This window comes from Dysidea avara, chromosome 4 (assembly GCF_963678975.1).
Source record: "Dysidea avara chromosome 4, odDysAvar1.4, whole genome shotgun sequence".
Classification (NCBI taxonomy): Eukaryota; Metazoa; Porifera; class Demospongiae; order Dictyoceratida; family Dysideidae; genus Dysidea; species Dysidea avara.
Window position 1 is genome coordinate 33,747,706 of NC_089275.1, and position 26,386 is coordinate 33,774,091.

At 37.7% G+C, this 26,386-nt stretch overlaps 2 protein-coding genes across 3 annotated transcripts in view; both read right to left on the reverse strand.

The window, feature by feature from the left end:
• The window catches only part of LOC136253778 (uncharacterized), a 53,621-nt gene extending 45,163 nt beyond the window's left edge, over positions 1-8,458 (reverse strand). The window contains exons 1-2 of the mRNA XM_066046436.1: positions 8,380-8,458; positions 1,598-1,702 (exon numbers count right to left, since the gene is read on the reverse strand). Coding sequence (XP_065902508.1) covers positions 1,598-1,634 — 37 coding nt within the window. The 5' untranslated portion in view covers positions 1,635-1,702; positions 8,380-8,458. The remainder of the gene's footprint in view (positions 1-1,597; positions 1,703-8,379) is intronic.
• An 11,877-nt stretch (positions 8,459-20,335) lies between these two features.
• LOC136254763 (uncharacterized) overlaps positions 20,336-26,386 on the reverse strand; it is a 106,315-nt gene continuing 100,264 nt past the window's right edge. For both annotated transcript variants that reach the window (XM_066047501.1, XM_066047500.1), the window contains 3 exons: positions 22,374-23,102; positions 22,077-22,322; positions 20,336-20,609 (listed from right to left, as the gene is read on the reverse strand). In XM_066047501.1, the coding sequence (XP_065903573.1) occupies positions 20,548-20,609; positions 22,077-22,322; positions 22,374-23,102 (1,037 nt within the window). In that variant the 3' untranslated portion in view covers positions 20,336-20,547. The remainder of the gene's footprint in view (positions 20,610-22,076; positions 22,323-22,373; positions 23,103-26,386) is intronic.

Sequence of the window (26,386 nt, forward strand, 5' to 3'; positions counted from 1 at the left end):
ATGGCTGTCAATATACAATTTTAAGGTGTCTTCTTAAGTGAATTTGTAATGTTTCTGTGAAAGAAGTACGCACATGCATAGCCATAACTGTAGCCACTTTTCCACTATGCCTGCCTGAATGCATCAGGCAGGCAGGCAGGCAGGCAGGCAGGCAGGCAGGCAGGCAGGCAGGCAGGCAGGCAGGCAGGCAGGCAGGCAGGCAGGCAGGCAGGCAGGCAGGCAGGCAGGCAGGCAGGCAGGCAGGCAGGCAGGCAGGCAGGCAGGCAGGCAGGCAGGCAGGCAGGCAGGCAGGCAGGCAGGCAGGCAGGCAGGCAGGCAGGCAGGCAGGCAGGCAGGCAGGCAGGCAGGCAGGCAGGCAGGCAGGCAGGCAGGCAGGCAGGCAGGCAGGCAGGCAGGCAGGCAGACAGGCAGGCAGGCAGTTAGTAGAAAATTCCATTTATACCTGTATTATTCTGTAGAAACTTGACAACAATGTTTCAAGTCATTCTGAAGGCACTTTTGGGATAGATATTTACCCAACCAATACTGTCATGTCATCATGAGGAGAAATCGAAGCAGGTTTTTGGGTGATATTTTATCGTGGGCCATGCTCACACCTTCGTCGTCCCTACTATACAGTACTATTGTACTGTATGATATGAGGTTCAGAGGAATAAGCAAATGATCGATAATAAACAAGCTGTTATGTATGTACATAAACAAGAAACTGAGGTGAGGGGCTAAAAAATTCAAACAAGATCAAGATACTTAATAGAGCAGTCACCGCATGTAACACTATTAAGAATCCTCCATAGTTATGAAACGTGGTATCTGCAGCACCATACCATGGGCAAATTTAGCCACTACTAGCCAGTTAGGAATATTGCAGATAAAAATGCAGGCATGTTATTCTATAAGACAATTGGCTCATAACTGAACCATATAACTGTCACTGATCCCTACAGCTCTTGATCAATGCAGAACACTTAGCATAATTTACTACTATTATTAACATATGTATTTGTGCATAAACTACTCTACATCCAAAAGTTTCAGTCCTGAAACATATAAAGTACCTTTAGTACCAGACCCCCTGCTCCATATGCTTACTAGCCTGGTGCACCCCCTTTGCCAAACCCTGGATCCACCTCTATAGTTTGTTGATGAATGTTCCAATACACATACAGGTGCTAAAAACCTCACGGCAAATAAAATGCTATGTGATAAAATATATAGCAAATTTTAATATTAAGAAGTACCCTAAATGTGAGATTAAAATCCTTGTGACTATAGTCAACATACAGTACAAACTGTACACATGAAAGAATACAGCTGTATGTACCAATAAACATATACATACACTGGAATTGATTCTTTAAATATGATGTAGATGCTGTACTTATGTACTGTATGTATGTAGGTATGCTGAGGAAACCCTACTGTTATGCATAAAACAAGTACAATACAGGGTTTTAGTACATAGCAAGACAACTCTATTATAACTGATGAGAGATTGCATGCATGAGTTTTGTGTATGGGCTAGTAAACCCATGCTATGTTGTGTGTACTAGGTAGTTACATACATGTGTACATACCATGTACTGTATATGTTACTCACCAGGTTTTCCAAGTGTGACAACACCTCTAGTATCCATGTTTACTGAATTTTACACAATGACAACAACTAAGATGTGTGACTTGACTACTGGACCTAGTTTATTCCCTACAGTACATGAATTCTGTTATACATATATGTAGTACAAAAATTCCTCACTACATAAGAACATGTATATAAGTCATAACATGTACATATTGTAGGTGTGTACACCTGTATGTATTAGCATAAAACTTTGACCAGCTGTACTTTTACTTACGTTAACATCCTACATCTGCATACACTACTACTTTATGGTATGCATTAGATAGTTTGGGGATAAACAGGGCGGCCCAGATGTTAGGTACTAAAATGCATTTACATTTGGACTAGTAAAGAAGTTAGCTGTTGTATTTCCATTGCTATAGTCAGTAGTTAGTCACAACTATTCAAATACCGTATAGCTGGTAATTTTCGAAAGGTTTTTATTTTCGGATATTTCGAAGAAGCCCTTCTCTTTGAAAATAAATTCCCACGTCCAGTTGTTCTCCGAAAATAAATTCCCACAAGTGAAAGCAACGATCCAACTTTCGTGATTCGCTTGTGTATTCCTCGAGTTTTAGCTCAGTATTACTGATGATAATGGGTAGGCTGTATCATTACTGTGCCAATAACCAGAAAACAGGTGATCCAGAATGGAAATTGATGCTGTCTGCTCTAGAATCTATGCTAGCTATGATCGAGCATGCAAGCCAGTGAATTAACTCCACTCGAAACTCCCTCAATCTTCTCTCCAGTGCACAGGGATGGGGGGTAATTACACCAGTAAGTCAGTTTTTGGCAAATATTCGCGCATCTTCATAATTTGTGATACGAATGTCTGTTTATTTGAAATCCATCCAGACTTCGAAATACACACTCTTTGAAATTAAAATTCTTCGAAATTCAGATTTTGCTTCTTATACGAAATTTTCTGTTTCGAAAATAACCCGCTATATGGTAGAGCATTTACAAAGCAGCGTGCAACTGTGCATTAAAGACCTGACTTTACTGTGTAAAAGAACAGGTACCTGTATAGTGTGTATACAGACTACTGGTAATTTACTTAACTGAAACTCAGTTATAGGAATATTGAGAATCCACTGTTCATATGTAGCATCCAGAAAAATATGCATTATAATCCACTCTTAGAATAATTCTGTAATATGTGTACACTATACTAACACTGTTGTAACATGTGCATGCATTGATTTTACATGTGATAAGATTATTCTAGAAAGTGAACATCACATGGTGTTAGAATGGACTGACCAAATCCACCAGAAGCATTGGACTAACCTTGCTGAATCATGGCAATAGTGGAAACAACGTTTCGAACTGTTCTCACTGGCTAGTGGACTTAGTTCAAAGGATGCCAATATGCAGGAAGCAACCCTCCTACATGTGATCGGCCCAGCCACCCTGGAAGTCTATAACACTTTTACCTGGGAAAACAAGGAAGAAAAAGAGAAGGTTGAAGTGATTCTGGTGAAGAATGAAGCCTACTGTATCCCGAGAACAAACATAACTTGGGAAAGACACATGTTTAATACACACAAATGAGATTATCGACCAATACGTATGCCACTGATCTCAGTCTCAGGAAGAAAGCTAGAATTTCATTACTTAAAGGATGGCCTACTGTAATCTGCGACTGAATTGTTTGTGGTATAAGATGTGACAAAACTTGCAGCAGATTGTTAAAAGAGCCAGAATTGACCTGCAAAAAAGCTATTGACATATGCGAAGCAAACGAGGCCACATTTACACAAATGAAATCATTTACTGCAAGCACCCATGATGATCTTACAGACATACATGGCATGCAGAAAGATAAACAGTTGTGCAATTGACGTGGAAATCGGCATACTTGACAGCAAGCATGCCCAGCTTTTGGTGCAGAATGCCACAGATATGGACACAAGAACCATTTTGCCAAGATGTGTCGCACAAAATCACAACCACTTTATGGCATACATATGGATGGCAATGACGAATCAACTGATAACGATATGTTTATTGGTGCACTTCAGAGCAACAACAACACCAAAGAGTGGAAAATAACAATCACCCTCAATAACCAAAGAAAAAAAGTTCAAACTAGATTCTGGCGCCCAATGATTTTCAAACAGAAATACCTCATGGTGCACAAAATACCCCTGCAGAAATCCATGCCTAAGCTCACTACTTTTGGAGGTCATAAGTTACATACCCGTGGGAATTAAAGCATCATACTGGTCACCAATACTTGGTTGAGTTTGAAATATTAGATCAAGAAGTTCCTAGCATTCTTGACCTTTGAAATGAATTTAGTTCTCTGTGTTGACACACTTGATACCGTGATGGATGGCGAGACCCAGTTTGGCTGAATTTTTTTTTTATCATTACAGCGATGTGTTTGCTTGTTTAGGATGTATCAGTGATGTCCTGTACCATATCAACATCGACCCATCCCTGCCAACCTGATATTCACCCCCACATCATGTCACTATTAAACTGCGACCAAAGATTCAAGAAGAGCTTGGACGTACGAAAAATCTTGACATGATTGAGAAGGGTCAACACACATACTAGTTGTAACAGTATGGTCACAATCGTCAAACCTATATCTACCCATGTGACCTAAATAATGCAATCAAACGTGAACATTACTCAACGCAAACCATCGAGGACGTTGTAACTCAAATGCCAAAAACTACATTTTTTCAGTCTTAGATGCTAGTTTAGGGTTCTGGCAAATCAAATTTGATGACAAAAGTGCACCTTCAACACACCATTTGAGCAATACAGTTTCAAACGACTTCCCTCTGGTTTGTCATCCTCACAAGATATATTTCAGAGAGTGATGTCACAGATGTTTGAGGATATCAAAGGTGCGAAGGTTATAGTAGATAATATTCTTGTCTGGGGAGAAAACAAGCAGCAACATGATGCTAGGTTGGTACAAGTTCTAGAAAGAGCCCGGTATCGTAACTTAACACTCGACAAGACAAAGTGTCAAATGAAAAGGCAACACATTGCTTATCTAGGCCACATCCTTACCAGCCAAGGGCTACAACCTGACCCATAGAACATACAACCAGTTACTGACATAACACCACCACAAGACAAGGAAGCTCTTTAACTTTTTTAGGTTTGTTAACTTATCTCTCAAAATTTATTCCAAATCTCTCCCAAATAGCATCACCATTCAGAGTATTACTGGAGAAAGACTCAACATGGGAGTGGCACATAAACATGAAGAAAGGTTTCTAAAACTCAAGCAACTTGCCACTACTGCACCAGTGCTGAAGTATTTTAAACCAGACAGACCCATCAAATTATCTGTCAATGCCAGTTCCAAAGGACTGGGTGCTGTTCTAATTCAAGATGAGCATCCTATAGCATATGCGTCAAAATCACTTAGTAGCACTCAACAAAACTATATACCATATACTATGCGTAAACAGAAAAGGAGATGCTAGCAGTGGTATTTGGATGCACAAAATTCCATGACTACATTTACAGTGTACTTAATGTGAGTTGAAAACCCTTAGAAGTAATCCTGAAGAAGCCCCTGTGTCAAGCTATATACAAAGGATGATAATGACAGTACAAAAATATTCAATAAAATTAATGTGGTTTACCATCTGGGTAAACAGTTAGTGCTTGCAGACACACTGTCCAGAGCATTTGTACAAGATGATGAGACTTTAGAAGAAATTTTTGGTGTCAATGACCTGTCTACTGTGTCGAAGTCTGATGAAAAGCTAGCTCAGCTGAAAGAAACAACTGATGCTGCCACTCAATTATCAGCTGTGATCAGAGCGGGTTGGCCATCCAGCAAACAAGACGTTACAAAAGAGAGCTTACCATTCTGGAATTACCATGATGTACTCTCATTGTCTGACAGCATTGTATTCAAGGGTGAGAGAGTAGTCATTCCAAAGAAAATGCAACAAGAAATGCTGAAACACATCCATGGCTCACATTTTGGCATCAAAAAATGCAAATGCAGAGCTAGAGATGTCCTATTCTGGCCAGAAATGACTTCACAAATACAGGAAATGATTTCACATCGCCAAATAGGCAGTACTTACCAGAGAAACAACATGAAAAAACCCTTGCTAACTCATGAAGTACTGAAACGTCCATGGTCCCAAGTAGGTGCGGACCTCTTTGTTTTCAGTAATCAACACTACCTTATACTGATTGATTATTTGTCCAACTGAACTCGCTGAGCACAACCACCAGTAAACAGGTGACCATACATCGCAAAGCACAATTTGCACATCATGGAATACCAGATAGACTAATAACTGACAATGGACCACAGTTCTCCAGTGACACTTTCAAACGATGTGCCTCAGAGTATTTTTTGAACACCATACCCCAAGCCCACATTACCCCCATTCTAAAGGTATGGCTGAAAGAGCTGTCCAGACAGCAAAGAATCTACTCAAGAAGGCTATTCTTGACAAACATGATCCTTATTAAACACTTTTAGAATATAGAAATACGCCAGTGTCTGACATGGCTCATGGGATGCAGAACCAAAACTCTGCTTACAACTTCGAATAAACCTTTACAACCTAAAACAATCCACCCTAAAGCAGTACAAAATGAGTTAACAAAACAAAAACACACACACAGGCAGAAATACTACTACGATGGACATACAAAGCCTCTCAGAGAATTTTCTAAAGGAGACCAAGTAATGTTGAAAGCAAGAGATAGATGGCATTCAGCAACTGTATTAAATATGTTCGTATGTCATTAAACTCCCACAAGGACAAGTCTATCAAAGAGACAGACATCTATCGAAGACAACACTTAAAGGCTAGAAACACCAACACTAAAAATAAACTTGACACTAGAGAAGAATGCAAGTTCCAGAAAAGAATTACAAAAGTTTTATAACCACAACTGGTCAGTGAAATTACACTGCAATGGATAATGTGGGGCATAATCATGTTGTCTGTTGATAGGGAGTTCAAAAACCATCCATACACAGAAGGGTTTCTGAGTTACAGATATTTGTTTACATAACGGTGATGAAAGAATTTACCAACAATCTTTCTTCAGTGAATTTGCCTTCACTCTCAAACATAGATGCATACCTGGGCAAAACTATACTTTGGTGAGTGTACACATTCATGACAAACACAATAAACAAACATCCAACCACATATGCCAATGGACAGCCAGATCAGCAAATACATCAATACGTACAGAAGCCATTGAGAAAGAAATCTATAGGAAACCATCATAACTTACTGATAACCCATTGCTTTAATGTGTTTTATTGCAAAATTACCATTGTGCATATTATCAACAGTTTTCCCAAATTTGGTCACATATCTTCTTTTCTTTCTCGGTATTCTCTATTATTAATATGCTAGCATAACTTTCACACTTAGATGAAAACTGTATGTTTATCTTATAGCGCACACATGGTAACACCAAAGCAGTATACAGTACCATCAGTAGTCACTTGCATGTTACAATGGACTGAAATTTTATGGTCACAGACCTACGTACGTACTGTACATGTGGAACTGGTCATTGTGGAGGTTGCCTTGCTTCTTACTTGCTAACCTTTGAAAACTTTCCTGACACCAATTTGTGTTCTTACAGTGGACACATACACAAATACGTACATACAGTACTATAATAGCTAATGTACCAATTATGCAATGTCACTCATGCGTTTTGTTGGGAAAATAATTTAAATCAACTGCATAAACACTCAGTGCCAGTCCAAGGTCATGTGCACGGCCAGACATTGATTTCAAGTCAAACAGTTATACTTGGTATTAGTAATCACAGCAACCAAAAATCCAACTGTATAGTTTATGTATCAATTTCATTTACTATTAACCCTTAAACCTGCAGACAATTTCTGGGGAATGAGTGTTCACACAATATGGGCATACATGGTGACATATTGGGTGGGATAACTACTGTATGTAACTTACAGTAGCCTAAAACTACACATTGATCATAAGTCTCTTCACTGGGGTAGCTACTTGGAGAAGGTTAAATGAACACTGTAACTACAATGGATTACTTACTATGAAGTAATGAACAACAAAGGGTCGAGTCTCCATGTTTCAAAATTCTTGCCACACGTTTAATTTTGATTACTCACATGAGTCATACAATGGGGTGACACAAAGACACTCGACCCACCAAAATGTCACTTTGATGTATGACAGAGCTTTTTTCGATCTTCAATATTTCAGTAATTTTCGATTGTGGGTTGGAAATTTTCACCCTTGACCGTTGACTTGGCATGAATTTGGTGACCTTGACCTTTGACTTGGACCGTGGTCACAGATCTACCTACAAGGAGTGCCTGTGTGTCACCCCTTTGTCATATATGGCCTACAGAGTGAAGCGAACAGAATTTGCTGCAAGGTGATAGGAGCAACCAACATCAAGCTATGAATCACTGTATAAAGGTATGTAAAGTGTTTGCAGGTTTCCTTGTCAAAGTTATTTGCATGGCTAGTTTTGGTCTCACTGTATAGAGTTAGGGCAAACTGACTCTATGTATCATTTTAATCCTGGTTATAAGTACACTCGTAGTCATAGAACAGAAACTTCAAAAATTACAGTACTTTGTGCAAGTCACGTATATTGATATGGAACATAGCCGAATCGCCGAGGCTAAAGTTTTAGGCAGAGCTAGCCGGTGACGATAATTTGGAAAGCCTGATGTGAGGATTGTAGTAAGAACCATCATTATACTAACATAAGACAGTTTTACCTACCACACCACTCACCGCTGATCCGATGATTCTTTAGCCCGGCAACGCCTACTATATAGTTCCAACTAACGCACACTTTAACTATGCGCATGCGCTTTCTACGAATGGAGCGCCTTTTTTGAATTTTTATGCAAAGCTCCATAGATATATTTTTATTATAAACACAGATTACTAATGGTAAAAATGAGTGTTGGTTGCTATGGCATTAATTGCTGTACCATTCAGAACAATTACTATGGTAGCTAGTAGCCACTTAGTCTCGCGTGGCCAGACCGCTTTTTTCCGTGTATTGGGTGGGGAAAAAAGGGTCTGGTGCAACTCCAATGGCTGTTTACTTCTGAGCCGTCCCCAGACACTGGGACACTAATTAAATAACATTGGCCGCAAAGGAGGTAGTCTCGCGTGGCCAGACCGCTTTTTTCCGTGTATTGGGTGGGGAAAAAAAGCCTGAAGCGGTCTGGCCACGCGAGACTACAAAGGAGGCGCCATGACGTCAGTAAACAATGAAATATTCGTAACACTCCTGCTCCGGTTGTGAGTCTTGTTACATGATGAGGATGAACTTTCATGATGCTTTAAAGGAGACATCGTAAAGGATAAACAGATCGAAGCCATCTCGAGTTTACTTACTGACGTCATTGACGCCTCCTTTTGCGGCTAAAGTTATTCTATTAGCGTCCCCAGTGTCTGGAGACGGCTCAGAAGTAAACAGCTATTGAAGTTGCACCAGACCCTTTTTTCCCCACCCAATCCACGGAAAAAAGCGGTCTGGCCATGCGAGACTAGTAGCTACTGTATAGTACGAGAACAAAGGTTTGTACCTTCCCACCAGCTGAGACCAGAAACCATGGTTCCTTCATGGTGAATTGGCAGTATTGGTTAGTACATATAACTATTCAAGCCCAAAAATGCTTTCAAGAAAATGAAAACTTTATTTAGCAGCTATTTTTATGACTAGCTAACTAACTTAATGTTAATGATTCCTGCAGACAATTTACAAGTGTTACTCGATAAAAAATGGCTGCTTCAGCATGGCAGGTGCTGCAATTAACAACTTGCAACATTAATTTGATTTCTTACACTTGCTGTCCAGACATTGTGATATATTTCCCAGACTCCATCTATCACTTGCATGGAATTAATGCATGGTTCCACTCATCACTGTCCAAACAAAGAAACGGAGTAAAACTGAATATCGGCTGAATTTGAATGCCTTAAAATTGCTGGTTAGCTACTACGATACAATTGCAAATGACAGTGCTATATCACTCAAATTTCTGAACTTGTAAAGCTTTGTTCACGACATAAAGACATCAAAATCTGTCATAAGGAAGGAATGGTTGGATGCTGCTGCCTCTGCCAGTATTTCCACCTCTCAAAATATTTCTGGCAAGAAACTGTAATCCAAAAGCACGCAGACAAGCAGAAAGACTGCTTAATTAGCTACGTATTGTTCGAGAATTCAGTAAAACCTGTCGTAAACTAATGTAAAATCCAGTATATGACAAGTACTACTTTCACTCCACTTTCCCTTACTTACAAATGAATTTGACTCATGTATTTCTCTCTCCCCACTCCAATTCTGTCATTGCCAACCTATTCCTACTTCTGGTCTGTTACCATTCCCTCCCTTCACTTAAACTCTAATAACTACATAGCTAGTCAAACTCCATTATGTTCATCCCAGTGAGGCCATGCATCAAAAAGACTAAAATTAATAGTACAGTTATTGTCTGGGCAATAACTACTTTACAATCTCAGTAAGATGTTTAATTATCACCCTTGATATAAAAGAATCACTTCAATACCAACAGCATCAGCAATTGTATACTTGTTTTGAAGTCATATAATAATATCAACTGAAAGTATCTGTAAGTCCTTTACTTGGAATAGAAGCCATTTATGTCACTGCAGTTTTAGTTATTGATGCTTAATACATCTGCTGTGATGTAGCTAACTATATACCTTATTGATGAGTTTCAGTTCTCTTGACAATTCTACTGAAAAATTTTAAGCATCTTCAAAGCTAACAGGGCTACAACATCCAGGGATTCTGTACTTGATCCTCTTTTAAACAACATTTTAATTATGACTACTGCTTTTATCTCCTATCTACCTTATTTAACAATGTATTTTAGGGGATGTACAGAAGGTTCAGGGTCAACATAAGCAACTAAATCCAAACTTCCAAAGGAGATATACTCTTAAAATAACCACAGTATTAGAATATAATAATGGACCAAACGTGACTCCAAAGGGGAATTACATGGTCACTCCTGATGAAAATAAATCAGAAAGTCTTTGTAAATTAAACATTTACAATATAGGTTGATATTGCCAGCTGTGGTTGCATTGTTAGCAGCCATTTCTAGTAATGCAATAAAATCATAAATACTGCAATATATTTCATGATCAGTTGCTGCATCAGACCCCTTGAAATGCTTGATCCACATACACTGCAGCATTCATGTTGTGCCCAATTGTGTAACAATTTTTTTACTCAGTGACTAGTATGCTATACACTTATGGTGATCACTTTCTAGGATACTGTACTGATATGTTTATTAAATAAAGTTCAGTTAAAATAGTCACCAAATTCAGTGCCAGAGGATTAAATAAAAATTCTCCTTTAGATACAGTAGAAAATGGTTTGCATGCTGATTGTGCTTTGCATACTTTTACAGTTGTATATCTATACCTACAGTTTACAGTATATAATACCATTTTTCTCAACCACTATTATAAATTTTGTCATGTTAGCACCCCCTTGTGAAATTTTATCTCAAGCCTTCCAGCTAATATTCAGATCCAGTGTGCTCTGTCATTAGCTCACTTGTGTGTCAGACATTTAATTTAGACAGCTATGGGAGTAGAGTAACCTCCCTTGAAATGGGATCCTGCAGAAATTATTTTTAGAAGTGGGACTGAAATTGTAAATCTCAAAACATTAATGGGTGTATAGAACAACCTAATAGAGCGGAATGCATCATAAAAGTGTGTCTTAAAAGCATTGCTCTTAACAAGAGATAGACTCACTTACCTATACGTAGTAGCTTGATATTGTTGTGCATATTAAGTTTTTAATGTACAAAGCTTTTCACCAGAAGATTATAGCATTTTCATGGTTAGTGTACGTATAGCTGATATCTGACACGCAGGTTGCACTAGTTCCTAACAGTTATAACTTATCTAATCCAAAACAGCCAAGCTGTAAAAAAAGTGTACAGCCCTCAGAAAGGCTATGGTGAAAAAAGATGTGAAATCCAAGGTGGCGGCCAAGAAATGGCTGTGATAGTAGGTTAATGGTAAAAATTTTAATAACGACAGTTCAGGTGAATTTTTGTGAAGCGGCACAAAAATTCACCTGAATTGTCGTTATTAAAATTTTTACCATTAACCTACCATCACAGCCATTTCTTGGCCGTCACCTTGGATTTCACATCTTGTTTCACCATAGCCTTTCTGAGGGCCGCACACTTTTTTTACAGCTTGGCTGTTTTGGATTAGATTTCATTTCTTTTTGTATTTGTATACCCCAAAGCCGGCCTATGGCCAGCTTTGGGACTTTTTTAACCTATGTGTTTTTTCTTTACTACAGGAAGAAGAAAAGATGAAGTAGATGTACTTTAAATATTTTATCAGTAAATGTACAAATTATATATATAATACATATGTGACCGGATTTGCGAAAAGGGGCCTTCCACACATCCAATTTTCCAACTTTGACAATTGATAACTTCAGATAGGAAAGAGCTATTGCCTTGAAATTTGGGCAGTGGTGATTTCTTTGCAGCTGAACTCTCTACATGATGGTTTCTTTGTAGCTGAACTCTCTAAAAGGTAACTTCTTCTAACTGATCTTTCAATAGGGTGATTTGTTTGTAGCTTCACTCTCTACAAGGTAACTTCTTCTAGCTGATCTCTCTACAGGGTGATTTGTTCGTAGCTGAATTCTGTACAGGTGATTTGTTTGCAGCTGAGCTCTTTACAAAATGGTTTCTTTGTAGCTGAACTCTCTACAAAGTAACTTCTTCTAACTGATCTTTCTACAGGGTGATTTGTTGGTAGCTGAACTATCTACAAGGTAATTTCTTCTAGCTGATCTCTCTACAGGGTGATTTGTTTGTAGCTGAATTTTGTACGGGTAATTTGTTTGCAGCTGAGCTCTTTACAGAATTGTTTCTTTGTAGCAGAACTCTCTACAAGGTAACTTTTCTAGCTGATGTCTCTACAAGGTGGCTAGTTTGTAGCTGAACTCTCTACATGGTGATTTCTTTGTAACTGAACTTTCTACAAGGTGACTTCTTCTAGCTGATCTTTCAATAGGGTGATTTGTTTGTAGCTTCACTCTCTACAAGGTAACTTCTTCTAACTGATCTCTCTACAGGGAGATTTGTTTGTAGCTGAACTCTCTACAGGTGATTTCCTTGAAGCTGAACTTTCTAAATGATGGTTTCTTTGTATCTGAACTCTCTACAAGTTAACTTCTTCTAGCTGATCTCTCTACAGGGTGATTTGTTTGTTGCTGAATTCTGTACAGGTGATTTGTTTGCAGCTGAGCTCTTTACAGAATGGTTTCTTTGTAGCTGAACTCTCTAAAAGGTAACTTCTTCTAACTGATCTTTCAATAGGGTGATTTGTTTGTAGCTTCACTCTCTACAAGGTAACTTCTTCTAGCTGATCTCTCTACAGGGAGATTTGTTTGTAGCTGAACTCTCTACAGGTGATTTGTTTGAAGCTGAACTTTCTAAATGATGGTTTCTTTGTATCTGAACTCTCTACAAGTTAACTTCTTCTAGCTGATCTCTCTACAGGGTGATTTGTTTGTAGCTGAATTCTGTACAGGTGATTTGTTTGCAGCTGAGCTATTTACAGAATGGTTTCTTTGTAGCTGAACTCTCTAAAAGGTAACTTCTTCTAACTGATCTTTCAATAGGGTGATTTGTTTGTAGCTTCACTCTCTACAAGGTAACTTCTTCTAGCTGATCTCTCTACAGGGTGAATTGTTTGTAGCTGAACTATCTACAAGGTAACTTCTTCTAGCTGATCTCTCTACAGGGTGGTTTCTTTGTAGCTGAACTCTCTACAAGGTATCTTCTTCTAGCTGATCTCTCTACAGGGTGATTTGTTTGTAGCTGAATGATCTACAAGGTAACTTCTTCTAGCAGATCTCGCTACAGGGTGGTTTCTTTGTAGCTGAACTCTCTAAAAGGTAACTTCTTCTAACTGATCTTTCTACAGGGCAATTTGTTTGTGGCAGAATTTTATACAGGGTGATTTCTTTGCAGCTGAACTCTCTACATGGTGGTTTCTTTGTAGCTGAACTCTCTACAAAGTAATTTCTTCTAGCTGATCTCTCTACAGGGTGATTTGTTCGTAGCTGAATTCTGTACAGGTGATTTGTTTGCAGCTGAGCTCTTTACAAAATGGTTTCTTTGTAGCTGAACTCTCTACAAGGTAACTTCTTCTAACTGATCTTTCTACAGGGCAATTTGTTTGTGGCAGAATTTTATACAGGGTGATTTCTTTGCAGCTGAACTCTCTACATGGTGGTTTCTTTGTAGCTGAACTCTCTACAAGGTAACTTCTTCTAGCTGATCTCTCTACAGGGTGATTTGTTTGTAGCTGAACGATCTACAAGGTAATTCTTCTAGCTGATCTCTCTACAGGGTGATTTGTTTGTAGTTGAATTCTGTACAGGTGATTTGTTTGCAGCTAAGCTCTTTACAGAATGGTTTCTTTGTAACTGAACTCTCTAAAAGGTAACTTCTTCTAACTGATCTTTCTACAGGGCAATTTGTTTGTGGCTGAATTTTCTACAGGGTGATTTCTTTGCAGCTGAACTCTCTACTAGGTGGTTTCTTTGTAGCTGAACTATATACAAGGTAATTTCTTCTAGCTGACCTCTCTACAGGGTGATTTGTTTGTAGCTGAATTCTGTACAGGTGATTTGTTTGCAGCTGAACTCTAAACAGAATGGTTTCTTTGTAGCTGAACTCTCTACAAGGTAACTTTTCTAGCTGATGTCTCTACAAGGTGACTAGTTTGTAGCTGAACTCTCTACATGGTGGTTTCTTTTTAACTGAACTTTCTACAAGGTGACTTCTTCTAGCTGATCTTTCTACAGGGTGATTTGTTTGTAGCTGAACTCTCTACAAGGTAACTTCTTCTAGCTGATCTCTCTACAGGGAGATTTGTTTGTAGCTGAACTCTCTACAGGTGATTTGTATGAAGCTGAACTCTCTAAATGATGGTTTCTTTGTAGCTGAACTCTCTACAAGTAAACTTCTTCTAGCTGATCTCTCTACAGGTGATTTGCTTGTAGCTGAACTATCTACAAGATAACTTCTTCTAGCTGATCTCTCTACATGGTGATTTGTTTGTAGCTGAATTCTGTATAGGTGATTTGTTTGCAGCTGAGTTCTTTAAATAATGGTTTCTTTGTAGCTGAACTCTCTCAAGGTAACTTCTTCTAGCTGATGTCTTTACAGGGTCACTAGTTTGTAGTTGAATTCTCTACATGGTGGTTTCTTTGTAACTGATCTCTCTACAAGGTAACCTTTTTTAGCTCATCTTTCTACAGGGTGATTTATTTGTAGCTGAATTCTGTACAGGTGATTTGTCTGCAGCTGAGCTCTTTAAAGATGGTTTCTTTGTAGCTGAACTCTCTACAAGGTAACTTCTTCTAGCTGATATCTATACAAGGTCACTAGTTTGTAGCTGAGCTCTCTACATGGTGGTTTCTTTGTAACTGAACTCTCTACAAGGTGACCTCTTCTAGCTGATCTTTCTACAGGGTGATTTGTTTGAAGCTGAACTCTCTACAAGGTAACTCCTTCTAGCTGCTAGCTGATCTCTCTACAGGGAGATTTGTTTGTAGCTGAACTCTCTACATGATGGTTTCTTTGTAGCTGAACTCTCTACAAGGCAACTTCTTCTAGCTAATCTCTCTACAGGGAGATTTGTTTGTAGCTGAACTCTCTACATGATGGTTTCTTTGTAGCTGAATTCTCTGCAAGGTAACTTCTTCTATTGATCTCTCCACAGGGCGATTTGTTTGTAGCTGAACTCTCTACATGGTGGTTTCTTTGTAGCTGAACTCTACAAGGTGATTTTTTCTAGCTGAACTATCCCTTTCCATAGTTGCATGAACTCCCTACAAGGTAATTTCTTCTAGCTGATCTCTCTACAGGGTGACTTGTGTGTAGCTGATCTTTATACAGGTTTCTTATTTCTAGCTGATCTCTTGAATTCTCTTCAGAATGACTGCTCTATTAGGATGACTGCTCTATTAGAGTATCTCGATCTCCCACTTGCTGCACCAAGTTGGATTTCGTGTTATAACTCCGTGGCTTTAAGTCTGATTCTTCTACACCATTGATGAGCCTTTCTAAGATGATTACTCCATCTGTACAACGATTTTCAAAGCATTACCCCAAGCGCTTTATCTGGTAGGCGTGGCAAGCAGTCGTTTTTTATTAGCTAATCTCGATTGCGTAATTGTTACACACTGTTGGTTTTTTCATTGTATCTTCCTGATTTTTAGCTCGATTTCTTTCAAACCACAAAAGGTTTGAGGTTCAATAGTTAACCTATTCACCCACCGATTTTCAGCTTCTTCCCATACGCGGTTTACCCTATAGTCGTGACAACATATTGGTGTTATTTTTCGTTAATAATCGCTCATAACTCTTTGCCTGTTTATCGTATTCTAGCCAAAGTTGGTACCGAGCTGCGCCTTTATATACCCCTTCTGTGTGACAAATGTCAAGGCAATCGGATATGGCGTTCGAGTTTTATAGCAGTTTTTGTAAGTGTGCGACAAGAAAAAGAAAAATAAGAAAAAAAAACCCGAAGAAACTGAGCCAATTTTTGAAGTCGCATATCTCGGGAACGCATGAAGCGATTTCGCTCAAATTTGGAATGTGGAGTGCTGCAGTTGGAGGGCATGTCTACAGCAAAAATCGTCTTGTAAAAGGAAGCACGGAGCTACGGAGGTGCGAAAATTGCGTTTTCTTTCTTCAGGCCTGTCAATATACTCACGGGTGTTACGCGCCGGCTTCTTGGGCCGCACGACACACTACCGTGTGTCTTGATTACAACACCTATACAGTGTATGCATACAATGGTGCAACACCATGCAATCCATTAGCAGACTAGAATAATCCATCTCATATTCTGAGATAAAGGTAAAGGCTACCATTGAGCCGGTGATTCTAGCTATACCAAAGTAAATAATTTCTCTCTTCCAAAAACCCCAGCCATGAGTCTTACTAAATGGAGCTTGCATGTGATATCTACACCAAATGCCAAGTTGTAAAGATGAAGTCATCAAAGAGCTGTGGTAAAAGGTGTGAAATGAAAGGTAGGCGAGAACAGTTATAATGATAATTTATGCTACAGTAGCTGCTTTCATTGAAATTAAGGAGATTGCAGCCTTTTCTTGGCTGCCATGCACCTATATGATTTCACAACTTCATTTGACAAGTTATTGTCTTGTTTTGAATGACCCACCCCTTCTTATACAGCTTCGTCTACATTTTCTAGTGTTATATTCTACAAATTTAATACTTTTGTGCTACACGGTGCCATTTGCTTGGTATTTGTTTATGGAATTAATTGGTCTGTATGTGCAAACACGAGCAGTGAAAGAAGCAATTATAGCCAAGCTCAGTCTGAGGTGAAATTACAGTCAATCGAGAGTGATTAAACAATATGGCACAAGCTGAGCTGGCCTAATGCCATGCTAGATGGGAAACAGTAGCCATACTGTTTATACTTCTCTAGCTGGCTAAAATGGCACAGTGTGCACTGTCAGTTGCCTAATGCACACCTTGCCATACATGCGCAGTTGGTTATCAATATCATCAACTGGATTCAACAGTCATATGCAGTACTCCTGCACAGAGCTGTGGCATTCTGTGCATAATAGGATCAATTGGGATGCTACATTTTAGATGGCAGAGGTTCTGGGAGAAAAAAAGTCCTTTATTATTATTATTATTATATCATGTATGTCAAGGGAGCCTAAGAGAAAATCTCATGTAGAATTACTAAACCTTGTGATTTACTAGAATTCGATACTTGCTGTTATATCATATCCAACTGATGACTGATTACAATATTAAATAACAAAATTAATGTTTAATACAAATAAATATCAAAACAGTAATATTTTCATTATCTGAATCTACTGTAATAACATTAAATAATAGTACATCAAACAATAAATCAAGTATTACCTTTAAATTAAATAGCCTACCATACCAATCAGAACAGTAGGTAAGAGACTTTCCTACGTATGCAGTTAGCACAATGTAATAATGTCTAAAATGCAATACTTCATCATGATTGCAGTAAACAGACAAATGCATGTATATATATATATATATATAATTATAGCTAAAAATTGTATAACAGATCTATACAATAAGAATCTGATATACTAGTAATAATACATACTAAATAAAGCACTTAATGAGATAAATACTTATGTAGTGAAATAACCAAAATGGGGTTAAATGGTAAGCTATTTAAGAAATGTATGATGGGAACAATGTGATAATCTTTTCACTAGTGTGACGTGGTCAGGTGGATTTCTACCCCAGCCATGTGCAATAATGAATCCCTTTATACTATTAGTATCAATGATACCTGCAGCAACCTGTGCTGCTAAACTTTCCTCTTGCCCATTCATACATGAGTAGGACATAAAACCATTGTTCTACTGTGCATTTTATTAAATGACATGTTGGCTTTTCCTGTTTGTTAATAGCAACAGTGTTTTTCCATTTCCACAAATGGTTAGTGCATTGTATTTCTGGTAGATGACATATTTTTGATAATGGTTCGGTACATGTAGGCCATGTAAAGTCACATCCATAAGTTGTCTGTGAGTTTGATAGCTTTCCTTCAAGGTGTTTGTTTATACAAAGAATGAAGATGTCTTGGAGCTGATTGTTCCATCTTTGAAGCACCAGTTTCTTGCATCTTCTTCTCCATAACCAAGATTGAATGCTAATCTGAGAACAATTTCAATAGTGCATGCATACATGAATACATCCTCAATGACTGTCATTAAGTACTGTAGAAGTAGATATCAATAAATGAAGGACTTTGAAGCACACACATAAATTTGTAAAGATTTGCAGGATAAACTGCATCCTAAAAATAAATAAATTGTGGAACTAGCATCTTGACTGGCCTGCAAAAACAGGGCACGTAGGCACATTAAATTTGCCTACCATTTCAAACTTGCACCACTACCAGATAACATTAATTTTTAATTACACCATCATGCTTTGGCCATTATTATTAACATTTGATTGGCAGTATAATTCAAGACACAGAATGCAAATATCCTGTTTCAACACTGATATGACCTGTTGTGCACAGGGCACAGGCTTGGTCACAATTAGATGTGATCTTGTGTATGAATAATGCTATTGGTTTGAATAATTTCTTTATGTGACCACTTGTTGCAGTTGAAGTAAATGAGTGATTGTTGATATCATAATTATAGCTACCCTTGATAAGTTGATAGAAATCACACCTTCATTGGTGGTGTTGTATACAGAGATGGTAGGTTTAGATGTTTATGGCATGGCTGATAGAAATAATTTTGGCTGCTTTATTCTTTCTAGTTTTGATTGTCAAATCTGTGGGAAGGTCCTCATGATATTATATTCAACAATTTAGTGGACAAGGATTCTATTAACTTCATCATAACATTTGAATCTTTGCACTCAAAGATTTACAAATGAGACCCAGAACTCTTTTAACTACTGTGTCTGTGTGGATATGGAAATTCAGCTTTAAATCAATTCGTATGCTAAGATCTTGGATGTTATGCAATAGCTCCAGTTGTAAAGCATAATTGCCACTTTTGCTAGTGTATGGAGCATTACCAATACGTAAAACCATTTTAGAATGTTAAAAGATAATAGCCAATATTTCAACTAATCTTAATAATGTTTGTTATTTTGTAGCATAAAACAGTCTTCAGAAGAATGGATAGTACGATAGAGATTGATATCATCTGCAAACATAAGCAACTGACTAGAGAATAATGATGGCAATATAGAGAAAATAATGCCTGATTGCAAAGTACGGAGCCCTGGGAGACACCACTGGAAACCTATGCCCAAGATGACAAGGCACCATTAATTAGACGTCTACATGCAAGAAAGTTCTCTAACAAGTCTAAACATTGACTCTTAATTTTAATAAAAGTTAGGTATACAGGATGCTGTTAAATGCTTTTGAAAAATTAAAATAAGCTATATATACATTGATAGAGAAGTGTTTCTCAAGCGATCGAGTCCAATCATTCAAAGTGTGTTGTAGTTTAGTAATAACATGACCTTCTAGGAGAGAGAATGTCAGAGAGGAATTTGATAGAGTATCCCTTATAGTAGGTTCAAATGACAATACACGTTAGACAAACCGGACAAAGATTATTTACCTTTGTCTTGTTACCATTTTATATAGGTATTATGTGAGTCGTTTTCTAGTCACCCGGTAGTATACCACTCTCTAATTATTTACTGTTGCAGTACTGTATTATAAGTATGTCAGATGCAAGTGTCCATCGTAATGAAGGTGGGTGGGGAATATATCACACTGAAATATAGAGGAGTAAGGCACAACACTCAAAACAGTAACTTTCTAATGCAGGTTTTTTTTGCTAGGATCAAAACATCAAAGCAACTTCATGATGTTAATGTTACTGTTTTAGATTTCATAATATAAATATGTATAATCATTTTCTAACATTTAGTAGTAACAAGTTCCTTTTAGCAAGAAATGAGATGTATTTGGGAGGGAAAAAATAAATGAGCAGGGGTAGGGAAAAGTCAATTCCAGGCTGAGCGAAATGCTCCCTATTTTTCATTCAGCCTTTACATGCCAATCATTAAAATCCCATTGTAATTATTTTACGCCATCCGTATACATAACATCTGTTACATAATTAAATACACAATTACATAAATAGAAATGCATATCCAATTACAATACGATTATGTTAACAATGGTAAATGCTTTGTAACACTATACCTAATATTGTATGCATGCATGCATGTATGTACACACATACATGCATACGTATGTATGTACACTGTATGTTTGTATTTATCTGCATAATAAAATGCTATCACTAAGAACTGTTATTATACGTATTTACTACCACAAAGCAAGTGATCTGTAGCTCTTCACCAATGCACAGAACTCCGGAGAACACTTATCTGAAATAAAATATGCAGTTATTAGCCATATGTACACAAACTACAGAAGACATGTGGTACATAAATACAAATATAGAATAAAATCATGCAAATATAAATAGTTTGAAAGATGTATATTGTGACCGGATCTTCGAAACCAGTCATATCACCCAAGACAGGAAGTTCGATTTTTTCACACAAACACAAAGCTTTATGAATTCACTATCAAATTTCACTGTCACAGTCGACCAGGGTAAAGTGGTTTGCTTTTGTTAGCTGCTTTTTTCAAGCAAAGTGGCAAGCCGTATAAGTGGTCTGGGGTCTTGATAGAGCCCTGGCTAACCAGGAGATGGCTGTGTGTAGCTGTACAGCTCTGTGGTATTGTGTGCTGTAAATTTCCTTTCATTTTAGCCAGTTTTGAGCCCTGAATGGCCCATACGTTGGCCTAATTCATCCCAACACATTCCTCTTCAAAATTTTAAACAGTATCTTGCCCACTTTCCAGGCCCCTACCTCCCACCCCTTTTAGAGCTTGCCTGATACAGTCACCGTCGGTTAAAAAACCATCTAAAAGTTAGCTGTAGACTACTTCTTCAGTGGATGGTCTGGAAGGTAATAAATTATTGTAAAACATGTGAAAATTTGGCATGCATAGCTACTACCATTGGAAAACTATCACACTCTGAATATTTAAAACTGGAATTTCTCAATACTTTTAAATGGACAATACGATGGTTTTCCCAGAGACAGTCACAATTATAATTTCACTACATAAAATATCTGACATACGTAATTACATATTTTTGCGCTTTCTGTGTTTTCTCAATGTTGCTGTCGGTTATCAGTATTTTACCCTATAACATGTGTAGGACAACTGGGCAGACAACAACGATCTTTATGAGTAACAAAATGATGTGCAGATACGTAGTGTAAATTGTTGTTGTTAATATATTGTGATGCAAACAAGTAGGGATGAGCCTATTTTGCTTTTTTTCCCACCTATTTTTCTTTCCAGCAATTCTTTTATTTTTCACCTATTTTGCTCAAAATTTTGCTCAGGTTTTTTCTATTTTGCTGAGCATCAGTAAAAATTAATTGCAGTATCTCAAGCTTGCAAACATGTGTGACTGCTCTATTAGAATATTTTGAACATAGTGACTGCTCTATTAGAGTATCTCGATCTTTTGTCACCATTTCCTATGAGCTCATGTTATCCTAATTATGCTAATACTATGCGTGACTGTTCTATTAGAGTATCTCGATTTTTTTTCATACAAAATGTGCTAAGCTGCCATTCCTTGGTGCCCATTTTTCCGATTTTCCACCTATTTTTCCAGCATTTTGCTCTTTGCTTTTACCAACGTATTTTTCCAAAAAAATTGCCGGCAAAATCGGCGCATCCCTACAAACAAGTCATTTGCTTAGTTTTTCAGTAAGAGTTAGGTACCTAGCCTAGCTATACATATACAATAGTTATGCAATACTTACCATTTAAAAGTAACTCTCCATTGGTTTTATAACTGCCACATGTCTTTATTACTTCATAGAATAACTCCAAACATTTTACATCCACTACTTGACTATGATAGTCAACAGGGCTGCCATTGTGGTTAGCATTTATGGGCACTGTGACAGCCATTTCTTCGTGGAGTAGCTGTATGTACAACTTCTTCACAACAGGAATGATGTTGACATGAATGCCATCATGACGATAATTGATGAGATTTGTCATTTCTGTAATATGACCACACAATACTTAGTTAATATAAACAATGTGTCACTCACCAGCAGCACTATTCAGAGTTTGCAAAGCTGGGATAACAATTTTAGGTGATGCTAGTGGATTATGGATTTTTGGGTAATATCCTACCTGCATCCATAACAAGTGCATTTTGATAAACAGGTAGCATCTAGCAAATGCTGACTGATGTGCACTTTTCACATAATGGGTAGGAATATACCAGTGAACCTCAATGCATCCTCGGTCAAGATGTCCAAGAACACATACACCTGCAACAATGTCCATAATTACTCTCTCCATTTGTGATTGGAATGCTAAAAGATCTGCGACTGTCACAGTATCAGGCTCCTTATCAAGTTTTGATACTAGCTTACAAAAGTATTCTTCTTTAACTGCTTTGCTGGGGAAATTTGGCAAAACATCAATTAGTTTTCTTGTAAAAATGGCCATTTTGTAATTTTCCAAAAGTTGAAGTGTGCTAGGCAAATCAGATGCTACCACTATTGCCTGTAACAGTCTAAGGTCAATCCAATTCCAATATGGTGACTCGACCAGAGCATCTAACAGGTCATCAATGTTTTGAGCACTGAGTATTTTCTCTTTAAGTTGTTCAGGTAGCTGTACACCACTAGGTGTTTTCTGCTGTGCTATACAGGCTCTCCTTATTACAAAAAATTTAGCTTTCTTTAACAAATACGTGAGCTTTGTTTGTAGTTTGAGAAAGGCAGTACCAACATCACCAGTTTCAGCAAATTCCTTTACAGATATTATATCTAAAAAATGGAATAATATCACTAAATATATGTACTAGCAACCCATCTTGGGGAAAACTTCAAAGGGTACGTCAATAGTTAGAAGCAAGGGGGTCACAAGGTACAACCAGTAAAAGTATTGTGTATAAGTGATGTCCCTTGTCTCACTACTTTCTTTCTATGATCCCTAATCGAACTAAAATTCTTATTTTTCCTTATACTTGACAATATTTGTTTCTTTTCTTAAGACTGGTGAACCCACGCATACTGCAATAGAACAGAAGGAATGGTACCAGGCTTATTATTATTTTCGTTTACACGTGCTCCAACTATATATCAATTACTGAACTAGCAAAGTGGCCATTACACTTCAATTTCAGCCAATTACACAACATTAGAAATGAAGAATACTAGGAGAAGGACCTCTACAATAAATTTAGTCATGCAAAACAACAAAAAATTTGGACAATTTCCATCAAATGTAGTGAAGCCATCACATTACGCTACCATGAATCGTCACTTTGCACTGTGCGAATTGTCACCAACAAAGACAAATGAGACACAAAGGAAAATACAGGTAAGTCCATGAAGCATGCATGGTACATACTGTGGTATTCCAAAAGGCACTAGTTGGGCTAAAGCAGTGAAAAAATCAAGCCCATATCCTTAACCATTATTGAGTTACGCTTGTCTGAATTCATCAGTTACTACAGTTAGTCAGTTAATCTTTCAGGAAGGAGAAATTACACTAAATAAATCTTTTAAAATTTTTTTGTAGCAACTTTTTGAAACATTTCAGTCATACTGAAGACACTCTTTAGGGCTTGTAACCAATACTGTCAAGGTGCCATGAAGATATTGTGAGGTTGGTTTTAGGGTGATATTTTGGCCAGAAAAGCCCAAACCCTAATATACAGTACTACTGTTCTGTATAATAAGATATATGAGCTGTTTAGAGAAAATTCTCAGATAGCACCATAAAATGTACTATTTCAAAATTATTGACAATGCCCCAGACCTATATAGTGCTGCAGTTTTACTCCTGGTAGCTATCCGATAAACATACCCTGGTATCCGGTATCTCACAGTATCCTGATAATCAACTAATACACATTTTTAATCAAGCTGGTATTATTTATTTATGTTAAAAGCAGTCAACATCCAACAGGTTATGTAAATGCATTTTGTCTGCTATACAGTTGATACAAGTAGGCTGGCACACCATGCATTCTAACACTTCTCCACGCGCCTTTTTCTTGTAACGCATGCACAGTGTTATTCTCCAATTATTGCCAACTCTTTTCATGTGTGCGCCTGCCCTATCTTCCCACCAGTTATGGTGGAGCTTCAGATTAATCATTATCATAATACACTCACGCATACTCAACTGCAACATTAACCTAGTTAAACTCCATTATAATTATTATTATAATAATACTTTACAATACACTAAACGTATTGATGGCCAACCAGCAACCTGTGTTGGCAGCCATAAAAATGTTATTTAAATACAAAACTTAATTACTTAATTACAAAACTAAAGTACTGAGAAACTGCTAGATAAACTTATAGCAATTGCTACTGTACATCTGCAACAAAAATGATATGTACAGGGATTGTCAGCTGAAAAGTCAAAGCATCTGCTTGGTCTGACCAATAATGGAGTGTGCAAGCGTTGTTTGGGATCTGCACTATCAGACTCAGATATCAATTTAGAAAAGGTTCAGCAGCTAGATGGGCTCTATTTGACTATAGCTATCACAGTAGTGTTAGTGCCATGCTGGAACAGCTCATTATTGGTTACCCCTAGCAAAGAGAAGGAAGCAACAGAGGCTTTATTTGTTCTATCAAATAATTCATGGAGAAATCTGCTTATCTTTACCAGAATACATTCAATTCGCCACCAGACACACTAGACATTATTATCCGTTTCATTTGGTTGTGCAACCAACAAACACCACATGACAAGATACTTCCCAAGAACCATCCAGGAATGGAATTCACTGCCACTGCAATTAACTGAACTGAACACTTTAACTACATTATCAGACTTCATTGTACAGCACTTATAATTTGTACTTAATCAGCTTTGCTGTCTGCCCTTCCCCCTAAATAAAAAATAGAAAAATGGAGTATAAAATGTTGATGTAGATACTTGTAGATATTGGCTGTATAATGACTAATAATGACTGGCTCAGATCGATGGATAGTAATTTATTCCAGTCTTGATATTCTATTAAAATAGAAATTCCTAGCGTAATTGTTGGAAGTATAAACATGATTAAGTTTATTATTAGAGGACGACCTGGTGTTTGCAGTGCTAAAATATACATGGTCATATATATATTAAAATGATTGGAAGGCTGCTTTAGAGCTTTAATGAAAAACATGATATCATGGAAATCCAGTGTATACATTAAAGGCAATAGGTCTAGTTTGAGGAGACGAGTCCGATAGTCAGTGTCATAGTCTTTAAGGATGAATTTAGTTGCTCATCACCAAATCTTTTCTATGGTGATAATATCCCTGGTCAAGTACAGATTCCACAGCTGAGAGCAGTGAGTTAACTGGGATCTAACAAGAGTTATATATAAGTGGAACCTGTCTAAAGCAGTCACCTTTGGACCAGAAATATTTAGCCTTTATAGAAAGGTGACTGCTTAACTCAATATCCTCCATAAAGCAACCATAGGCCACAAACCAAGGTTTGGCTTTTACACAAAGGTTCCAGGGGCTTACATGCTCAGGTATAGTTGCACTACAGTTACTCTACACCACTTAAATGCAACTGACAGACTACAGACCAGAAGCTAGGCAGTGCCAGCAGACATGGGGCAAGCACTTAGGTCAAGTGCTTGAAGCACATCCTCAAGCACTTGCAAAAGTGTTTAAGCACAAACACAATAAAGGAAATGCTTCAATTACAAAATGAAGCACTGCTTAAAGGTTCTTAGACTACAACAAGTTTGATACTGAAATTTGATTGGCTGAAAATGTGGTCTTTAAATCTCGTAGAGCCACGCTCATGTTCAATAGAGACCACGCTCTGAGGCGATACAAAACAAGACAGAAGAGGTTGGACGTACTTTACGAGCTACTTAAATATATTGCTCTTAATTGAATTCTTTTGTTTGGTATTTCATGTGACCCTCAATAGTCGCAATACTAAAATGAAAATCGATGGGGTTCACTGGGGTTTGTTAGATATTCGGATCGTCCTTCACGTAAGCTTCAAGGCAATGTACTTTGTTTTCTAAAAGCACTCTAGATTTGGGGTGAAATTAATAAATTGCGATTTGATGCAC